Source organism: Sphaeramia orbicularis, chromosome 12, assembly GCF_902148855.1.
Source record: "Sphaeramia orbicularis chromosome 12, fSphaOr1.1, whole genome shotgun sequence".
Classification (NCBI taxonomy): Eukaryota; Metazoa; Chordata; class Actinopteri; order Kurtiformes; family Apogonidae; genus Sphaeramia; species Sphaeramia orbicularis.
In genome coordinates, this window is record NC_043968.1 from 74074727 (window position 1) to 74095765 (window position 21039).

Below are 21039 nucleotides of genomic sequence, written 5' to 3' on the forward strand. Positions count from 1 at the left end.
ATGTTTTTGCCACGGTTTGTTTGTTTGTCTGTCCATTAATGTGCAACATAACTCAAAAAGTTATGGACAGATTTGGATGAAATTTTCAGGGTTTGTTGGAAAGGGGATTAGGAAGAAATGATTAAATTTTGGTGGTGATCGGGGGGGGCGCAGACCAGAAAATTTAATCAAAATCTCAACTGATCAGCCTTGGCGGAGGTCTGCACTCTCCGAGTGCTTCTAGTTTTGAAAATGAATTTGATTTTTGGTTTTAAATTGAAAACCTAATGAACGAATGATACACGGATTGTTTCCTCCTCGGTGCACTGGAAGCAGGTTTCTGATCTAATTTCTATCTTCTTTCCATGAAGTCGTGAATGGACTTGTTAAAAACAGCGATGAAGAAATTCGCGTCATCCATGGTGATGCACATGGGAGGTTTAATGCGGAAGGTCTGAAATGAAAAGAAAACCTACTGATTAGGTGTACGTCACACACTGAAAGTAGACAATAAAGACAGATTACGTTCATCAGTGTGGCTTTTTTTAAACCCATAAGTAGACAGAATAATACTGTCTAATGCTGCTGTTACCTGTCCGTATACTCCTCCTTTCCCAATCAGGACTCCCATGTCCTTAACGTCCTCAAATATCTCATTCATTGCATCTGGAGGTAATGGGTCTCTGCTGGCCTGTGGACGTGGGATAGAGTGACATGAACAAATACCTTGGTTTAGTATGTTTGAACCTAGGTTATTATCGTTAACAAAAACTAATGAAATGATGAAAACTAGAATTGAAAAAACCTTTTCGTTCCCTGAAATAAATAAAAACTAAAATTTAAAAGAAAAAAATGATAACTAACTGAAACTGTATTGTGTGTTTACAAAACTAACTAAAATGTATCAAAATTATGGATGAAATTCCCTCAGTTTTCGTCTTTGTCAATGTTGGATTGATACGAAATCGATTTATTTCGCTCTAGCAATTTTATCTAGCGTCACCATACGACACTCGACGGTCCTTCACTTGTGGTTTAATGTCGTCTTCTGGTCCCCACTCTACCTGGAAACATGGAGACTAAAGTTGGGAGAAAGCAGCAGAGTCCTGTCTGGGATTTATTTGAATACGACAGCGAAGAAGAGGAAACGACAAAACTAAAATTAATACTAAAACTAAACTAAAATGAAGCATTTAGAAAAAAAGAAAACTAATAAAAACTAGCAAACCTGCTCTAATAATAATAATAATAATAATAATAATAATAATAATAATAATAATAATAAACTTAATTTGTATAGCACCTTTCATACAGAAATTGTAGCCCAAAGTGCTTCACATTGATTGAAAAAATACAATATTAAAATACATTAAGATTTGATTATACATCAAGAAATAAAATGAAATTTGAGAGAAATACAATAAAATTAAAATAAATATAAAAACAGCGCACATTAAGATATTTGATTATGCATAGAATTTTTGAAGTGCAAGAAATAAGATGAAATTTGAGAGAAATACAATAAAATAAAAATAAAAGCAGCGCACATTAAGATATTTGATTATGCATAGAATTTTTGAAGTGCAAGAAATAAGATGAAATTTGAAATACAATAAAATAAAAAATAAAAACAGAAATAAAATAAAATAAAATAAAAATAAAAACTCTAAAAACGAATTAAAACTAACTGAATTAAAGAAAAAAAGTCAAAACTAAATAAAACTAAACTATAATGAAAAATCCAAAACTATTATAACCTTGGTTTTAACTCATAAAGACCCAAATATCATCAGCTACCAAAATCATCTACTGATATAAACTGGTTAATCCTTGTTGATCCACTAATACATGTAAATAATTGGTGTAAAATACAGTTTGTCATCTTTTCATGGTCATCAGATATGACCCATTTGAATGTTTAGAGCAGTGTTTTTCAACCTTGGGGTCGGGACCCCAAATGGGGTCACCTGGAATTCAAATGGGGTCACCTGAAATTTCTAGTAATTAACAAAAATAATGATAAAAACTTACTAATAAAAAGTATATGGTGAGTTGACAGAAACAATCCCAATCCATAAAAGACAAACTGTGAGTGTGAAACTGAAGCACTGGGGTTCTGTTTATTTGTCAGATGTTCATTGTGGTCAGTTTCAGATGCTGCAGCTCTTTCATAATTCATAGTTTGAGTTCTTGTTTGTTCAGTATTAATTGTCAGCCTTGTAAATCCAAGCTGGACTGACTGTACATATCCTGACCAAGGAAAATCCAATTCTCCCTTTGTGCAGTAATCTACACCTGGCTTTTCTGCCTCCGTCCAGAATAATATACATTATATAGACTAAATGTCCTCTAAAATTAACCTTTATCTGTAACATAGTATAGCAAACTATTACATAATCAAAAACAAATTAATTTTAGCAAAAAAAAAAAAAAAAGTCTCCGTTTTGAATGTCTTAGGTCGCCAGAAATGTGTGATGTTAAAATGGGGTCAGGAGACAAAAAAGGTTGAGAACTACTGGTTCAGAGGCTCCGTGGTTACCATGGAAACACTGTCATCTTCTACAGCACTGATTCACCAATAAAACCCATGGAGTTGGATCAATGACAGTGGATGGAGATGCTTCTTTTTATGTTCAGTTACTGATATCTTTGCTGAAAAAGTCACTTTTTCTTCAGTTTTCTCTATTTTTGATATAATAATCCTCAACTTTACTCTGAGTTTTTTTGAACATCTACATGATTAGTAAATTAAATGTAGGCAAATACCACTACTACTACTACTTTTACTACTACCACCACTACTACTACTACTACTACTACTACTACTACTACTACTACTACTACTACTACTACTACTATTACTACTACTACCATTACTACTACTACTACTATTACTACTACTACCATTACTACTACTACTACTACTACTACTACTACTACTACTACTAATAATAATAATAATAATAAGTGGAATATTTGCAGTATCACACTGCAAATAAAGTCAAATAAAGGTCCAGTGATTATATTTGCTGAACTCCACTTCACTCAGGAAGTCTTTTTTGCAGTTTCCACAGTGTGACAACAGGGACCACCACGTACTATCAGACACATCTTTGTAGTATCACCTTCACCGACGTGACAACCCAACCAAGGTGATATTAAACCAGGGGGAAAATCATTTAGAATGCAAGACCGAGCCCACATCGCTGCTTCTGCACTACGCAAATGTGTTATCATGTCAGAATGTATCATTTCATTATTAGAATAGAATAGAATAGAATAGAATAGATCTTTATTGTCACTTTCAGAGGAACAATGAAAATCAGTTTAGCAGCTCAGTTCTATTTAGCAGCAAAAACACTTAGTGCATAAAGGACTGTATAAAGATATCGCACAAAATACTAAGAAAATGTAGGCATGTGCAAAGGCTCTAGAATAAAATATTAAATACACATGTGCTACCAAAGTACTACTAGAACTACACAAAAGCTAACTCTGTATTACAGATGGGAAACATGTACAACAAACTTATCTTATCTTATCTTATCTTATCTTATCTTATCTTATCTTATCTTATCTTATCTTATCTTATCTTATCTTATCTTATCTTATCTCATCTAATCTTATTTTATGTTATCTTACCTTATCTTATCTCATCTAACCTTATCTTATCTTATCTTATCTTACCTTGTCTCATCTCATCTTATTTTATCTTATCTTATGTCATCTAACCTTATCTTATCTTACCTTGTCTCATCTCATCTAACCTTATTTTATCTTACCTTGTCTCATCTCATCTTATTTTATCTTATCTTATATTATCTTATTTTTATCTCATCTAACCTTATCTTATCTTACCTTATCTCATCTCATCTTAATTTATCTTATCTTATCTAACCTTATTTTATCTCATCTCATCTCATCTCATCTCAACTCAACTCAACTCAACTCAACTCAACTCAACTCAACTCAACTTAACTTAACTTAACTTAACTTAACTTAACTCAACTTAACTTAACTTAACTTAACTTAACTTAACCATTGTACAGGTCTTATCAAACTAAAATGATGCACATGTCAGATTTGTGGCTCCGTTACCCTGGTGACCCTCTCTAAGACTAAGTGGTTCGGAAAGTGTATAAATGAATGAATGAATGTCAGACTTTCCTTTCCTCCATCCGCAGACTGCACAACGAGAGCAGAGAAGTGTTCATAATTGCAGATGCCTATTGTTGCTTCGGCTAAAGGTTAACTGAGCCTAAACTCTGCTCCTGGGGTACATACCCAGGGCACATGCTGAAAAGTCATGTGAGGCCATATTTGGGTCTGATCTGGACTTGGTACCTTGTCTTTGACCATCTCCACACCGATCATCAGGCCTTTCCCGCGGACATCCCCAATAATCTCATATTTGTCTCTGAGTTTAGCCAGCTCTGTCATCAGGTAGGTGCCCACGTGGAGACTGTTCTCCTGTGTTCCATCCTCTTTGATAACCTGTTGAAAACCCATATGTTAGTTCAGATTTAAACTGTAAGGATTCACAGAGTTTTTGACTCACACACAGACTGGATTTAGAAACAGAAGAGGAATTCTTACGTCCAGTACTGATGAGCCAACAGCACACGCAACAGGGTTTCCTCCAAAAGTGTTAAAGTGAACCCCCTTACCAAAGGAGGCAGCGATTTCTACAAAATACACAAATATACAAGTTCACGTGTGTATTTAGTGATGTGTCAAAATACGTGTCTGTCCAAAGGAGATAAATAAATGAATGGAATAACCAAATGATTTTTATGTTGGTCTATAACACTTTATAAACAGTAAATGTCATTTAGAAGCACTTCAGAATGACAGCAATCTGTGCCTGAGATGGGTAACCCTTAGATTAGATTAGATTAGATTAGATTAGATTAGATTAGATTAGATTAGATTAGATTAGATTAGATTAGATTAGATTAGGTTAGGTTAGATTAGATTAGTCTAGTTTAGGTTAGATTAGGTTAGATTACATTAGATAAAATTAGATTAGATTAGATTACATTACATTAGTTTAGGTTAGATTAGGTTAGATTACATTAGATAAAATTAGATTAGATTAGTTTAGGTTAGATTAGGTTAGATTACATTAGATAAAATTAGATTAGATTACATTAGATTAGATTAGGTTAGATTACATTAGTTTAGGTTAGATTAGGTTAGATTACATTAGATAAAATTAGATTAGATTACATTAGATTAGGTTAGGTTAGATTAAATTAGGTTAGATTAGATGACAATTATTTTCGCATTTGATACATCTATGTAATGCCTAATATTTTGAAGTAGGCACATGTATCTACAAGCTTTGTCTACTTTTTTTATTCTCTCTTTACTATTTTCTGTTGTCTTAGTTATTATTTTTGTATATCACAGACTTGTTACTGTTTGTACTTAATTGATTTTCTGCTGCACACAGACTTTTCTACAATGTTCTTTTTCCTGCTGTTGCCTCCTCTCAGAGGGCCTTGGGGTTGGTTTGGGCATGGGGGGAAAATGATATAAAAGGCAATGTATAATGTATGCACTGTAATCCAGCTTCTTTGTATGCACTGTTACATTGCTCAAAAAAAGATTAAAAAAAAAAAAGATTAGATTAGATTAGATTGAATTTTATTGATCCTTTGCTTAGAACACCCCAGGACACTGAAGTTCCAAGAGCAGCACAACACTGAATACACACACAAGAAATTCCACAAGAAAACAGCAAAATAACTCTAAAAAAGAAAAACAGTATTGAAGAAAAAAAACCCAAAAACAGACAATTGCACATTATGAAGTACTAGTGGAAACAAGAAGTAGTAAGGTAGGAGTGTGTGTGTGTGTGTGTGTGTGTATAAAATCAATATTTTTTTTCCTCTACTTTTTCCACCCAATAATTTCCCCCTGGGATTATTAAAGTATTCTGAGTCTGATTTTGATTAACAGTTCTAATGTGAAATGAAACCATTAAACCACTCAGCAACAAAAGGTTTTCATTTCTTCTCTGCATCTTCATCACCTCTGTCGACACCACTGAAACTGTGTCTACGTTGCACCCTGAGGTGTTGCTTCAAACCTTAGAGGTGCCACAGTTAAGTTGTAGATGATCTTAAGGAGGTGGTACGACTCCAGACAAATGGACTCTTACCTGCTGTTGTAACAACAGCTCCCATTGGGAACCCATTCCCAATACCCTTTGCCATTGTAACGATATCAGGAAGGACATCATGACTTTGGAAACCCCAGAAGTGCCCTCCTGTTCGACCAAATCCAGTCTGGACCTGTTAGGAGAAGCAAAGAAAAATGTTACTTCACTTAATTTTCACACTTCATTTTCCCTCCATGTACTGTATATGTTAGTGTTCAAAATATATACATATATACAAATATATATATACATATGTACATATACAGGGTGGGGAAACAAAATTTACAATGAACATTTAGTTGTTTTTTCTCAGCAGCCACTACGTCAATTGTTTTGAAACCAAACATATATTGATGTCATAATCATACCTAACACTATTATCCATACCTTTTTAGAAACTTTTGCCCATATGAGTAATCAGGAAAGCAAACGTCAAAGAGTGTGTGATTTGCTGAATGCACTCGTCACACCAAAGGAGATTTCAAAAAAAGTTGGAGTGTCCATAAAGACTGTTTATAATGGAAAGAAGAGAATGACTATGAGCAAAACTATTACGAGAAAGTCTGGAAGATACTATTAAAGAAGAATGGGAGAAGTTGTCACCCCAGTATTTGAGGAACACTTGCGCAAGTTTCAGGAAGTGTGTGAAGGCAGATATTGAGAAAGAAGGAGGACACATAGAATAAAAACATTTTCTATTATGTCAATTTTCTTGTGGCAAATACATTCTCATGACTTTGAATAAACTAATTGGTCATACACTGTCTTTCCATCCCTGCCTCAAAATATTGTAAATTTTGCTTCCCCACCCTGTATGTACAGTGTATTCTGTGTATATATCAACCAATAGACTGCCTTTTAAACATGTACATACATGTAAACATAGGGTATCATGGAATGTGTATATCTGACCTCATCAGCGATGCAGACCCCTCCTCTCTCTCTGACAAGTTTGTAAGCCTCCTTGAGGTAGTTTTTCGGATACTGCACAGCCCCTCCTACTCCCTGAATGAAGCAGACGCAGTCACACACGATAACAGGGGTGTCAGACATGTAGGCCAAAACCAACACACCAAAGGGTCCACTCCAGCCCGCGGGAGGAATTTAGGAAGTGCAAAAATTACACTAAAGATATTAACAGGCAAGGGTGTTGAACTGTTTTAGTTCAGGGGTCATACACAGACTAATGTGATCGCTGGTAAAATAACAGCATAATAACCTATAAATAATTACTCCAAATTTTCTTCTTGGTTTAAAGTGAAAATGTGAAATGATGTTATATTGTAAAAATATTTACATTTACAAACTATCCTTTAACAATAAACTGTGAATAACCTGAACAAATATGAACAACCTGAAATATCTAAAGAAAATAAAGTGTAATTTGACCAATATTCTGCCTGTTACTAAATGTTTTGTGCCTTGGTAGATCCACTGTGATCCGTTAATGTGTTAATATAAACCTGAAACTCCAAACTCCATAATTTTAACACTATCATGCCTGTTACCTGTCACACCTGCAGCCAGACGTTAGTCTGGTTTTGTCTGTCTTTTATGTTTTGTTTGTCACTTCCTGTTTTATTTTGTTAAGTTTTCCCTCCTGTGTCTTGTCTGTCGTCTTTACTTCCTGTTCCCTGATCATCCTCACCTCTGACCTGATTACCTGTCTCCGCCCTGATTTGCTCCACCTGTGTCTAGTTGTCTTCCCTCCCTTTTGTGTATTTAAACCCTGTCTCTTCCCCCTGTCAGTCGCCAGTTTGTAACTCTAGTAGTTCAGACCAGCGTTCTTGACCTTGTTTGTTCGTTTGCCTGCCTGTTTTTGACCTGTTTTTGGATTCCTCGGTTTCTCGTCTTCTGCCTGCTCCCTGTCTGGTTTTGTCTGCCTCTCCTGATACCTGGTTTTGACCTTCTCGCCCTGACTACCGGTACGTGAGTTTTGTCTTGTCCTTATGTCCTGTTGCCTGAGATTTTGCCTGCCTGTGTATGACCTGTTTCCGTCCCTGACCTCCCTTTGCTTTTCCCTAGTCGGGAAAAACACCCCAAACACTGTACGGGGAGACGGGCTGTCGCCCCCGATCCAGAGAACAAATCAGAGGAGGATATCACCAACTATTATCCTCAAGATTCTGTCACTGATCTTTATTCTTCACCTGTGTGTGATAAATAAACCTTTTGAATTATATTTTTGGCGTTTGAGTTCTGCATTTGGATTCTGTGTTTGTACTCTCACCATTACATTACCAAATGTTTGTGTAACATTGTGTGAAATACACAAATGTGTAAAAATGATAAGTTGAGGCAGAATATTGTTAAAATTCCACTTATTTTTTTCAGGTTATTCACATCTTTTTTGTGAAAAGATTCCTTGTTTGTAAATATATTCATAATTTAATGGGGTTTTTTGGCAGTAAAACTAAGAAAAACCTGCAGTTGTCCTTATTTATAGGCTGTTATATTATTGTTTTACTGGTCCGGCCCACTTGAGATCAGATTGGGCTGAATGTGGACCCTGAACTAAAATGAGTGACACCCCTGCACTACAATATGACCTTAAATAACACATTAACATAAACAAATACATATATCATTGCATTTGAAAATTACTTTCAGTTCTATTTACACAAAGTATTATGCATGCTTCCAATTTTAACAGTTAAAATACTCATTATGCAACATGTATACATTAACATAATACTCCACTATAGATTTTATATTACCTGAATGGGCTCTGCAAAGAAAGCAGCGATCCGACTGGGGACACTGGTAGCAAATGTTTCTTTGAGCTGTCCAATGTACTGATCGTTTGCCATACAATGACCTGTGAGACAAAAAACATGCGGTCTTCCATATCTAATCAGTGCTGACACTGAGCTGTACACAGTAACTATGAGCTACACAGTTAGTCAGTATTTACATATTTAACATATGATATACTGCAGTTCCCCTTCCACTCATATATAAAATTCACACAAGTGTCAGTGTGAGATCCTTGATAGCTGATTGTTTTTCTTTTTGTGTGTTGTGAATACTTCTTGCAAATAAACTGTTTTCTGTGAATTAAGATAAAGTAGTGATAATTACTGAGAAATTCATTTTTTCCATATCATGTGCCACTAACCCTTCTGTACGTTGTTATTACTATGATAAAAATTATCCACATGCATCTGTATTGTGTTTTTGTGTAAACATTAAAGTTAAGATACGGTCCATTTTCCTTTAAATGTCATAACTCAGTCACAGGTATCAAGTTTAATCCATAAAAACTCAGTGTTATTTCTGTGGCAGACATCCTAAATTATGCTTTCTCTCTATTTAACCTTAAGTGATTTATCACCATATATTATACAGAAAAAATTATTAGACCATCAAAAGTCATCAGAAACAATGGTTATGTAATCCAGTACTAACTCCTGTGTGTATCATGTGACTAAAACAGACAGAAAAGAAAACATGGAATGCCTAAAAGCACTGTTTTTGTCAGTACAATGCCATAGATATTGATGGAAGAACTGAAGTGATTTTGGTTTTTATCAAGAAAACATGTTGAATGCATAGACATCAGCTCTGAAATTAAACTACTATGAGCTATTTTTGTTGTTCTCATTACATTTACCCAAACAAATGTACCTTTAGTTGGACCAGGCAGTAAAATGAACAAGAAATTGAAGAAAACAAAGGGTGGTCTAATAATTTTTTCCACAACTGTAGTATTATCTTCTGTAATTTAGCTTTTTTTGCCAGTGAAAAATCTGTTATTTTCCTCTATTTGATTTATTGATCATGTAGATGTTCATTAATAATACAGCGCCCCTTCTTGGTATTTTATGAGAAACCCACAACAATTATCTCTGAGTACCCCCCCCCCCTTTTTTTTTTTGTAATAAATAAATACATTTTAGTGTATTAATTATTATTTTTGTATATATTATTTATTTTCTTTTCCCTTGCTCTTTTTCCTATTGTGTGTTCTTGTTAATATTGTTCTTTTATACTGCACTTATTCATGCTGTTTAAACATGGTTGTTAACATTTTTTTTATAATTTTTTTTTTTTTTCAGTGGTTGTTTGTATGTGTTCATGTCTGGGTAGAGTTATGCGTTGTGTCATGGGTGGATGTTGTTTAGAAAATCAAAAATCTCCTTCCTCTATCCTCCTAAGACCCAGCTATGGGTTTTCTGTCCACATTTGTGGACAAGAGTTTCACAACTTTATACAAAAAAAAAAGAAAAGAAAAGAAAACTGCCCACCACAAAGGACATTCTGTAAAAAATTAAAAACTGCATCTGAAAAAACTGTTGCATCATGATGTTTCCAATATAGGCACTTATTTAATAAAAAACAAAAAAAGCTGGTACTTTGCTGACATTTCCTAGGTCTCAGGAGGTTATAGTGAATGTTTTATTCATGTCCTGTTATTATTAAAAAGACCTTTGAAAGATGTTCATTAATGTTCAGATAAAAGTGGATGGTTATTATGTCAAAAACAGAAAAAAACTCTGGTAAAGGTTCATACGGTCTTTCCAGTTCAACTGTGTAAGTCATTCATTTATCAAACTGGGGCAGTTGTTTGTTTACCTGCTTGACTAGTTTCAGCTACTTCCTGTAGCCTTTGTCAGAAGTGTCACATGATGTTACTGTGACGGGTCTTATACACAGCAAAAATTGAAGAGTTGAATCAACTCAAACAGAGTTGATTTTATCTTTTTTTCAGAGTTTATATAGGTCCACACTTTATAGAGTTAAATTAACATTTTCATTGGAGTTAATTATTTAACACTATGCCAGAGTTGCCTTTTTAACTCAGGAACCCGAGTTAACTTAAAACTGACTGATTTAACTACCAACACTCACAAGAGTTCATAATTTCACTGACCTGGGTTAAATTAACCTATATGGATTTATTATTTACACTGTCAGAGTTTCTCCTTTAACTCAGAGTTAAATTAACACCATGAAAGTAACAAAAATAACACTCATTTTACTTAATTTTCAGTCTGAAAGTAGTGTTAATTTTAATCATAAAAAAGGTGAATCCCTTAAAAAATGACTTAAAATTCAATGTGAACAGGATGATTCAAAGAAAGCTGATTCTTTTTTTTTTTTTTAGAAAATTTATTTTTCCTCTTTTTTTCTCTCTGACAGTGACAGTCTGATAGAAACTGCACAAATTCACCTGGTTTGAAATGCAGGGGCCAGGCAAATTAACACTGGAGAGGCGCAAAATAACACTTCTCCTGAGTTAGTTTCCGCAGGCTTGACTAACTCTTTTCATTAACCCCAACTCTGAGTGACATTTAAATCACAGTGAGTTAAAACTACACTTTGAGAGTAAAAATTGACTCTGAAATGTTTAACCCTGAAATTTCAACTCTCCAATTTTTGCTGTGTAGGCTGCACAGGGGGATTTGCCTCCTGATAAATGAAATACTTACAACAGAGTAAACTGAAAAAAGGGGGCTTTTTCAGTAAAATATATCAATATCAAGTTTATACTTCTTCCTACTCCTTTGAGACCATGCAAATTCAGACCAAGGTTATAATAGTTTTGGATTTTTCATTATAGTTTAGTTTTATTTAGTTTGGACTTTTTTTTCTTTAATTCAGTTCGTTTTAATTAGTTTTTAGAGCAGGTTTGCTGGTTTTAATTAGTTTTCGTTATTTTCTAAATGCTTAGTTTTAGTTTAGTTTTAGGTTTTTTTTTATATCTTTTCTCTTCCTCGCTGTCGAATTCAAATAAATCCCAGACAGGACTCTGCTGCTTTCTCCCAACTTTAGTCTCCATGTTTCCAGGTAGAGTGGGGACAAAAAGCTGACTCTACGACAAGTGGAGAGATGTGACAGACTGTTAAATATCATATGGTGCCAGCAGCTAAAATTGCTTGAGGAAAATAAATCAATGTTATATCCGACATTGACAAAGACGAAAACGAAGGGAATTTTATCCATAATTTTCATATGTTTAAGTTAGTTTTGTAAACACACAATGCAGTTTCAGTTAGTTATGTTTTTTTTCCTTTCAATTATAGTTTTTATTTATCTCAGTTAACGAAAATGTTTTTACGATTCTAGTTTTCGTCATTTTGTTAGTTTTCGTTAATGATAACCTTGATTCAGACATGTACTCGAAGATGCTCTGTTCATTTAAATGTTATTTAGTTTTTGTCTTATTTTGTTTTGCTTTATTTTGTTTCTTTGCATGTTATAAATAAATAAATAAATAAATACTGAACATAAACCCAGTGTGTCCATCCACTGTCACTGATTCAACTCCATGGGTTTTACTGGTGAATCAATGTTGTAGAAGATGATGGTGTTTCCATGGTAACTACGGAGCCTCTGAACATCTAAATGAGTCATATCTGATGAGCATGAAAAGATGAATAACTGTATTTTACACCAATTATTTACATGTATTGATAGGATTAGTGGATCAGAAGCTTCAGACGTTTTGTTTTTTTGAGACTTTAAGTTTAATAGTTTCTCTGTGAACTTAAAACTAAAAGTACAGACTTTAACCTTTAAAAACAAACAAAACAGATCAAACTGTGCTACTTCACACAACATTATACTTTGTTATTTTACTTCTATTTGGGAATAAAAGTTAGAAGTCGTCAGAAAAACACCTGTACTTTCTGCTGCGTATTTTATCAAACAGACTTGTGACTTTATTTTTGAAGTGGATTTAACCTTTACTATGTTATTTATCACTATTTAATATAATAAAATCCTCTGCATTTTGTATTTTTCAGTGAAAGTCCAGTATTTTCATGTAGATGTTCATAGAAGCTTAGAGGAAATTCAAATATTATTATATCAGAAACAGAGAAAACATGACTTATACAGTAAAATCTCTCATGAACTGAACATAAACCCAGTGTGTCCATCCACTGTCATTGATCCAACCCCATAGGTTTTACTGGTGAATCAATGTTGCAGAAGATGACGGTGTTTCCACGGTAACTACGGAGCCTCTGAACGTCCAAATGAGTCATATCTGATGACCATGAAAAGATGAATAACTGTATTTTACACCAGTTATTTACATGTATTGATAGGATTAGTGGATCTACAGGTATTAAACAGTTTAGATCAGTAGATGGTTTTGGTCGATGGTGGATGTTTGGGTCTTTATGGGTTAAAATTCCTGGAAATGGTTAAAGTTTCAAACAGGTAAATGATCAATGCGGACTTTGACCAACATACAAGCATAAACATTTACATTTGTTTTTTCAATTTTTTTTCAAATTTTTTTTTTTTAGGTAAAAGATCTTTCAAATGAATAGATCCTGATGATTTTCAATGCAGTAAAATAGACAATAGAGCTATCAACTCTACATCCACTGCTATGTATGTTCTGTAAATTAACCAAAAGAATCCAAGGTGTTTTTTTAACATTTAACATTTTAACATTTTTAAACACATACAGAGAAAATACTACTATAATGCTATATATACTCCTTTAATACTACTATATATTCTAGTCATCTTACATGAAAACAGTACGTACTCAAAATACAAACCTTCATTACAAAATAAATAAATAAAACAACATTTAAAACCGAGGTTAGTATGTTGCACTAATAAAAACAGTTGTATGCTGTTGTTTGTGATATTCAGTTCATATTTTCTTTTCTTATATTTCTCATTTAACCCTTTCATGCATAAATTATTAGAACCTTTGTTGAGATCTTTTCCTCAGTGCTTTTATTCCTCATTAGGCATGAAAAAACAAAGCACAGAAACATGTATTTAAAACTCAATATCTGAAAGTGATTTGAAAATAATGACATAAAAACATTTTTAATGCTGCTAATCTAATGTTTTCTCACATTTTAACCCTTTCATGCACGAATTATGAGAACCTTAGTCAAGATTTTTTTCGTCAGTGTTTAGCCATGAAAAAAACAATGCGGTTGAGTTTTTTTTTTTTTCTTCTATGGAGTTACAAAAACATCCATGCATTTAATTTTTGAAGTAAAGAAACGTGTTTAAAACCCAATATCAGAAAGTGATATGAAAACAATGAAATAAAAACATTTTTAATGCTGCTAATCTGATGTCTTCTCACATTTTAACATATTCTAATGCTAGTAATTACTCACTTCATGGAGATAATATGCAAAAAAAAAAAAACCTTCTTGTCTAACAAATAATTGATTTACACTCAAACATGTTACTGCAGACCAGGTTTATCAAGAACAGTAAAGTTACAGTAATGATCTGAATTACAGTGTATGGGATGGTGCATAAGCGTCCACTGTGTTGGCTGATATGGAACTAAAACAACAAAACCCATGAATATACAAGAGAACAGCTGGAGAAGAACTGTCCACTGGAGTGGACAGTGCATGAAAGGGTTAACATACTCTAATACTAGTTAGGACTCACTTGATTGATTTGATCGATTGATTGATGTATTTATTTCAAATATGAATGTCAAAACAGAAGAAAATAAATAAACAAAACACTTAAAGAGAAGACATATGATATGTACTCGAAAAGAAGTGAGAAGAAGCATAACTTATAAAATCCCACCCTTTCTCCTTAAATAATTAATAACAGTAATAATCTTCCTAGTTCATGGAGATAATATGAAAAAAAATATTTTTTGTTTTTTAAAAAAAATTTGCTAATTACAATCTAACAATTAACTATTGATTTACATATTAGAGCAGATCAGGTTTATCAAGAACAGCAAAGTTACAGTAATGGTGTGAATGTCAGTGTATTATGGGATGGTGCATAAGCGTCCACTGTGTCGGCTGATTATGCAACTAAAACAACAAAATCTGTGAATATACCAGAGAACAGCTGGAGAAAAACTGTCTACTGGAGTGACCACTATGCATGAAAGGGTTAATATGTCTTACTTATTTTCTTTTAATTTTCTTTTTCTCTTCGTCTTTCTGCCCAGGTTACTCAGTTCTTCTATTATTATTACCATTATAATTATCACCATGGTTGTTATTATTAATATTGTCTTCACCACCTTCTTCTTCCTTTTTCTCCCCCCTTCACTCTTTCCTTCTCTTCTCCCCCTTTCTTCTCCTCTCCCCTGTTCCTTCATGTCAGGTCCGGCATCGAAATGTGGTTCAACAAAACTCAAAATAAAGACAGTAGAATATGAAGGGGAGCCTCATAACTTTATGAAGTTCCCCTTGGCAAAGCAAATTAGTTCAGCATCAAAAGCAGGCAGACTACCATTCTGCTGTTACGATGGTGGACAAGACAAGTTTAACCCTTTCATGCATGAATTATGACAACCTAAATCAAGATTTTTTTCCTGAGTGTTTTTATTCCTCTGTAGGCATGAAAAAATAATGTGATTGTTTTTTTTTTTTTTTTTTTTTTTTTTTTATGAAGCTATTTTTCATAGAGTTACAAAAATGTTCACTCAGCTGAACACCATGCATTTGATTTTTTAAGCTCAGAAACATGCATTTACTGACATACTGTGTGAAAACTATGAAATAAAAACATTTTTAACCTCCTGAGACTCAGCAATGCATTTTTGTCCTCTGTAGGGGACAAAAGTTTGACAGTTTCACTTAAAAAATGCTGTCCATTGCAAAGGACATTCCATTAAAAAATATAAATACATGATAATAATTTTAAAAAAGGTCTCGGAAAACAAAACAAAAAAAAACTGTTGCATTATGTAGTTTCAAATCAAGACAATCATTTAATGGAAAAAAGCTAAAATTTTCACTTTCCTGGGTCTCAGGAGGTTAATGCTGCTAATCTGAAGTTTTCTCACATTTGAACATCCTATAATATTAGTTATTACTCACTCAGATAATATGCAAAAAAAAAAGCAACAAAAAACTTTTTTGTTTAACCCTTTCATGTATGAATTATGAGAACATTAATCAAGATATTTTTTTTTATTCCTCTTTGGGCATTAATAAAACAATGTAATTTTTTTTTTTTTTTTTTATGAAGCTATTTTTCATGGAGTTACAAAAATGTCTACCAAGTTGGACACCATGTGTTTAATTTTTGAGGCAACGAAACATGTATTTACTGATATACTGTATGAAAACTATGAAATTAAAACATTAACCTGTTTAATCCTGACCATATTTTCAGGGGAAAAACGCCTAAAAAGACATACCCAAAGTAAATGAAGAATTACTTCACAATAATAAGGTTCATATGGATGTTCTTGGTGTCTATGGACATTTAGAGACCTCACAGAATCTATTCCCATTGTCTAAAATATTGTATCTATTACTATGCCTGAGTAAACTGTAACAAACTAAAAGAGAAATTTGAATTTTTTATCTTCGCCTGTTTTTTTTCGTCTGGATTGACGATGATATGCATAAATTAATTGTTCGAGATTTTTAATAGCGTATATTTCACCCCACAAAGATTAAAAATCATGTTTGAACATTAAAGTTTGCACTAAAATACACTTTTGATGTACTTTTATTAACATTAGGGTCTAAACTTTGAGCAAAAGTTGAAACAAACTTTCATTGTCCTGATTTATTATATTTTTATAGTAGATGAATAGTAATATAATTTTCTCGGCGGGCTGATAGGGCGAAAGGGGTTAAATGCTGCTAATTTGATGTTTTCTCACATTTTAACAAACACGACTAACAAAAAGTTATGGATATTTGTAATTTTTGGGCTATTTTTTTTTTTTTTTTTTGTTGTTGAAATTCTTGCACAACGCTTTTTACTTTTTTTGTGTGAACTGAATTGAAACATATTTTTTTTAATGACCAGACATAGTTTTATTTACAAATGGCAAGAATGACAAAAAAATGACAAAAAAAAAAAAAAGAAATATCCTTAATTTTTTGTTTGTAGCGTACTCTAATACTAGCCATTACTCACTTCATAGATATAATATGCAAAAAAAAAAAAAAACTTTTGTTGTTAATTACAGTCTAATAACAATAACCAGGAATTGATTTACTCTTGAACAGGTTAGATCGGGTTTATCAAGAACAGTAAAGTTAATGTTTTCAATGTCAGTGTATGGGATGGTGCATAAGTGTCCAATGTGTTGGCTGATATGGAATTAAAACAACAAAATCCATGAATATACAAGAGAACAGCTGGAGAAGAACTGTCCACTGTAGTGACCACTATGCATGAAAGGGTTAAAAAAAAAAAAAAAACTCTGTTAATCACAGTCGAATAACAATTAGCAATTGATTTAGATAAAAGAACAAGAAAGTTACAGTAATGGTATGAATGTCAGTGTATGGGATGGTGCATAAGTGTCCACTGTGTTGGCTGATATGGAATTAAAACAACAAAACCCATGAATAAACAAGAGAACAGCTGGAGAAGAACTGTCCACTGGAGTGACCACTATGCATGAAAGGGTTAAAAAAAAGGAAAATAAATACATAAAAAATAAAAAAAAAACTTGTACAATAGTCCTAAATTTTCCAGTTCATGAGCAACGACAAAGGAGTGTGTTATTTCCAGGATGTGTGTGTATGCCTACCTTGTGCACATCCACAGTCTCTGATTGTTTGCACGGGGGAGTCCCTGCAGTGGCTTCCTCCCCATGGACCTCTGAACACATCAGGACACATGGTCTGTTTGGGAGGCACAAAACTCAGTCAGGTGGATTATTCTGACAGTACAAATCACCCATAATTAATGCACAACTAGAAGCACTCGGAGAGCGCAGACCTCCACCAAGGCTGATCAGTGGCCCCCCCCGTGGGCCCCCCCCACGCCAAGGAGGTTATGTTTTTGCCAGGGTTTGTTTGTTTATTTGTCTGTCTGTTTGTCTGTCCGTTAGTGTGCAACATAACTCAAAAAGTTATGGACAGATTTTGATGAAATTTTCAGGGTTTATTGGAAATGGGCCCCCCCGTGGGCCCCCCCACCCCCGATCACCACCAAAATTTAATCATTTCTTCCTTATCCCATTTCCAACAAACCCTGAAAATTTCATCCAAATCTGTCCATAACTTTTTGAGTTATGTTGCACACTAACGGACAGACAAACAAACAGACAAACAAACAAACAAACCCTGGCAAAAACATAACCTCCTTGGCGGAGGTAATAACAGCTACTATTTAACCAGTTATCCACACATATTTGAGGATAATGGGCCGGATCGACTAAGATTCCAATTTGCGTGTATTCATTTGCTTGCGCAGTCTTGCATTTTGCGTGTGGGGTGTGACTGCGGTTTGCGCGTGATTTACTAAGATTGCTTGTGCAAACTAGAAGCACTCGGAGAGCGCAGACCTCCGCCAAGGCTGATCAGTGGCCCCCCCCCCCGTGGGCCCCCCCACCCCTGATCACCACCAAAATTTAATCATTTCTTCCTTATCCCATTTCCAACAAACCCTGAAAATTTCATCCAAATCTGTCCATAACTTTTTGAGTTATGTTGCACACTAACGGACAGACAAACAGACAAACAAACCCTGGCAAAAACATAACCTCCTTGGCGGAGGTAATTACAACAGATGCAAAGTCCTGGAGACCGTCCTATTTAAATGAGGGTTTTGCGTGCACTACTGGAGACAATACGCTGGAAAAACTGCTGTGGGATACGGCAGCACTAATGGGAACAGTGACTGAATGATCCAGATGCAAGGAAATGTAATGTTGGAGGAGTTTAGTCATAGAAGGTATTGCATGACTCATTCATTCATTTTTTTCATTTTAATGGTGTGTGTGTTTGGGTGCAAACGATGAATGATGATTGAATGACTATCAGTTTGATTGAAAATGATGGTGTAATGAAAAAACAAGTGTCCTTGATATATCAGAAGCTGTTGTTAGATTTTTCAGATAGTACACAGCACATAAAATAACAATGGGAACTGGAATTAAACATAATATTGGATGAGGATATCTGGGGAAATGTTTGCTCTGGTTGTCACAGGGGGGTGGGGGGTCAGCTTTGGAAGGAATTTGACTGGAAGGTTAAAATACGATTTTTCAGAACCCCATTAAAATCTTTTCTTTCTAAAGGTGGTGTTAGCAACAAGTGTTGGAGAAACTGTAATAAATTGTAATAATTGTAATAAATTTCTCAAACTGTAATAACTTACTACATACATGCGAAAAAATTTACTACATAACGCATTGACGTAGTTTTTTACAAAATGCGTCAGTTTATTACATAATGTGGCTTTATTACAAGATGATGTGACATTCTTATTACATTTTGAACTTTTATTACATAATGGGAATTTATTACATAACGCGGCTCAACATGGTGTGTGTGTGTGTGTGTGTGTGTGTGTGTGTGTGTGTGCATGTGCCTGAGAGGGGGCTAGTTTGGAATGACTGTCACGTACACATAAGCAAAATTGTTTTCAGGTTTGATAAATCGCTTTGCGTGTGCTAAATTAATATATTTACATTTACATTATACATTATATTTACAGGTGCTATTTTGCACCTTTGAAAGACGCAACCCTTAGGGCCGGATCTATCAAAGGTTTTTTATTAAAACGTGTGCAAACTAATTGCACACGCAAAAAAATGTACAAACTGATTTACTAACAGTGCGCAATAAGGGTTGTGTCTTTCAAAGGTGCAAAATAGTGCGTCTGCATCCAGTTAGTACGTTTGCCTCAATGAATATGAAATATGGGGCGTTTACATGCAGTTGTGTGTGTGCTGGGAGGAGAAAATGTAAATATATTAATTTAGCACACGCAAAGCGATTTATCAAACCTGAAAACAATTTTGCTGATAGAAACTGTGTCTGTATTTAACACGTCTCAAAAGGAGGAGCAAACGGGTTGGGTGTGTAAGTGCGCACACATGGCTGCGGTTAGGAGACAAAGAAATGATGACGGAAGAAAAAATAACTGAGACATATGCCCCTATGGAAGTAAATCTGTCTCATCAGATTTTGAATTATAAAAGCCATTGAATTTGTTGCACTGAATTTTTTTGCGCTGAAATTAAGTATCTGAATTTTTTTTTGCACTGAAATTAAGTATCTGAATTTTGTGTCTCTTAATTTAACTATGTTCATAAATTTAGAATAAAAAACTTCAGATGCAAAAAATTCAGATGTAAAAAAATTCAGATGTAAAAAAATTTAGATGCAAAAAAATCAGATGCAAAAAATTCAGGTACAAAAAATTCAGATCACACATCTGCGCTGACTGTCTTCCTGCATCAGTGTCACATGACCAACCTAACATAACTCAATTGGCTGGGTGACAGTTTGACTTGAGATAGAATCGATTGCTTATCCCTGGTATCCTGGATGTGTGATCTGAATTTTTTGCTTCGGAATTTTTTGCATCTGAATTTTTGCTTTTGAATTTTTTGCATCTGAATTTTTTGCTGTTTAATTTTTTTACCTGGGGGCTGCTGGAGGTAGAGTCTGGGTGAGGCTGGGCCGCATCAAGTACTCCACAACAAGAACACTTCTGAACACAAACACTTCTTCTGAACATGAACATTTCTTCAAACATGAACGTTCCTTCAGAACAGGCTTCCATTGGTTACTTGTTGCTCCCAGACGTCTGTCGGTTCTTCCTCTTGCACACATGAGCCACATTTGGCTTCAGGGAGGAAGCAGTGGAGACCCTCAGTATGTCTTGCAGATGCTCATCATGCCGAGTTCAATAATGACGTCTGATGTTGTATTCTTCGTGCACTGCAACTTTTTCTGTGCATATAAGACCCGTCGGGGTCCTCCTGTGCTTAACAACAAAAAATATTCCATCTCCCACTTCTCCTGGAATTGTCTGTGCTCGTCGCTAATCTTTCTCTTCACAGTAGGTTTTGAAAAAGCCATGACTGGGACAGGATACGTTTGTATGTCACTTACTTGTCACGTCCTCCTTCACTAATGGCGCATATGCGAGGTGCGTTCATGGGCATCGGAATTCCGAACATCAACATTAATGAAAGGGAACGTAAGAAGTAGCTATAA

General features: G+C 34.3%; 2 protein-coding genes across 2 annotated transcripts in view; both read right to left on the reverse strand.

Annotated features, from left to right (window-relative positions):
- Positions 1 to 287: 287 nt before the first annotated feature.
- The window catches only part of agxt2 (alanine--glyoxylate aminotransferase 2), a 34597-nt gene continuing 13845 nt past the window's right edge, over positions 288 to 21039 (reverse strand). The window contains exons 7-14 of the mRNA XM_030149340.1: positions 17616 to 17709; positions 8863 to 8963; positions 7058 to 7150; positions 6146 to 6278; positions 4576 to 4664; positions 4324 to 4473; positions 572 to 670; positions 288 to 433 (exon numbers count right to left, since the gene is read on the reverse strand). Coding sequence (XP_030005200.1) covers positions 332 to 433; positions 572 to 670; positions 4324 to 4473; positions 4576 to 4664; positions 6146 to 6278; positions 7058 to 7150; positions 8863 to 8963; positions 17616 to 17709 — 861 coding nt within the window. The 3' untranslated portion in view covers positions 288 to 331. The remainder of the gene's footprint in view (positions 434 to 571; positions 671 to 4323; positions 4474 to 4575; positions 4665 to 6145; positions 6279 to 7057; positions 7151 to 8862; positions 8964 to 17615; positions 17710 to 21039) is intronic.
- The window catches only part of prlra (prolactin receptor a), a 92446-nt gene continuing 88871 nt past the window's right edge, over positions 17465 to 21039 (reverse strand). Inside the window, exon 11 of the mRNA XM_030149338.1 lies at positions 17465 to 17476. The gene's annotated coding sequence lies outside the window, so the exon portion shown is untranslated. The remainder of the gene's footprint in view (positions 17477 to 21039) is intronic.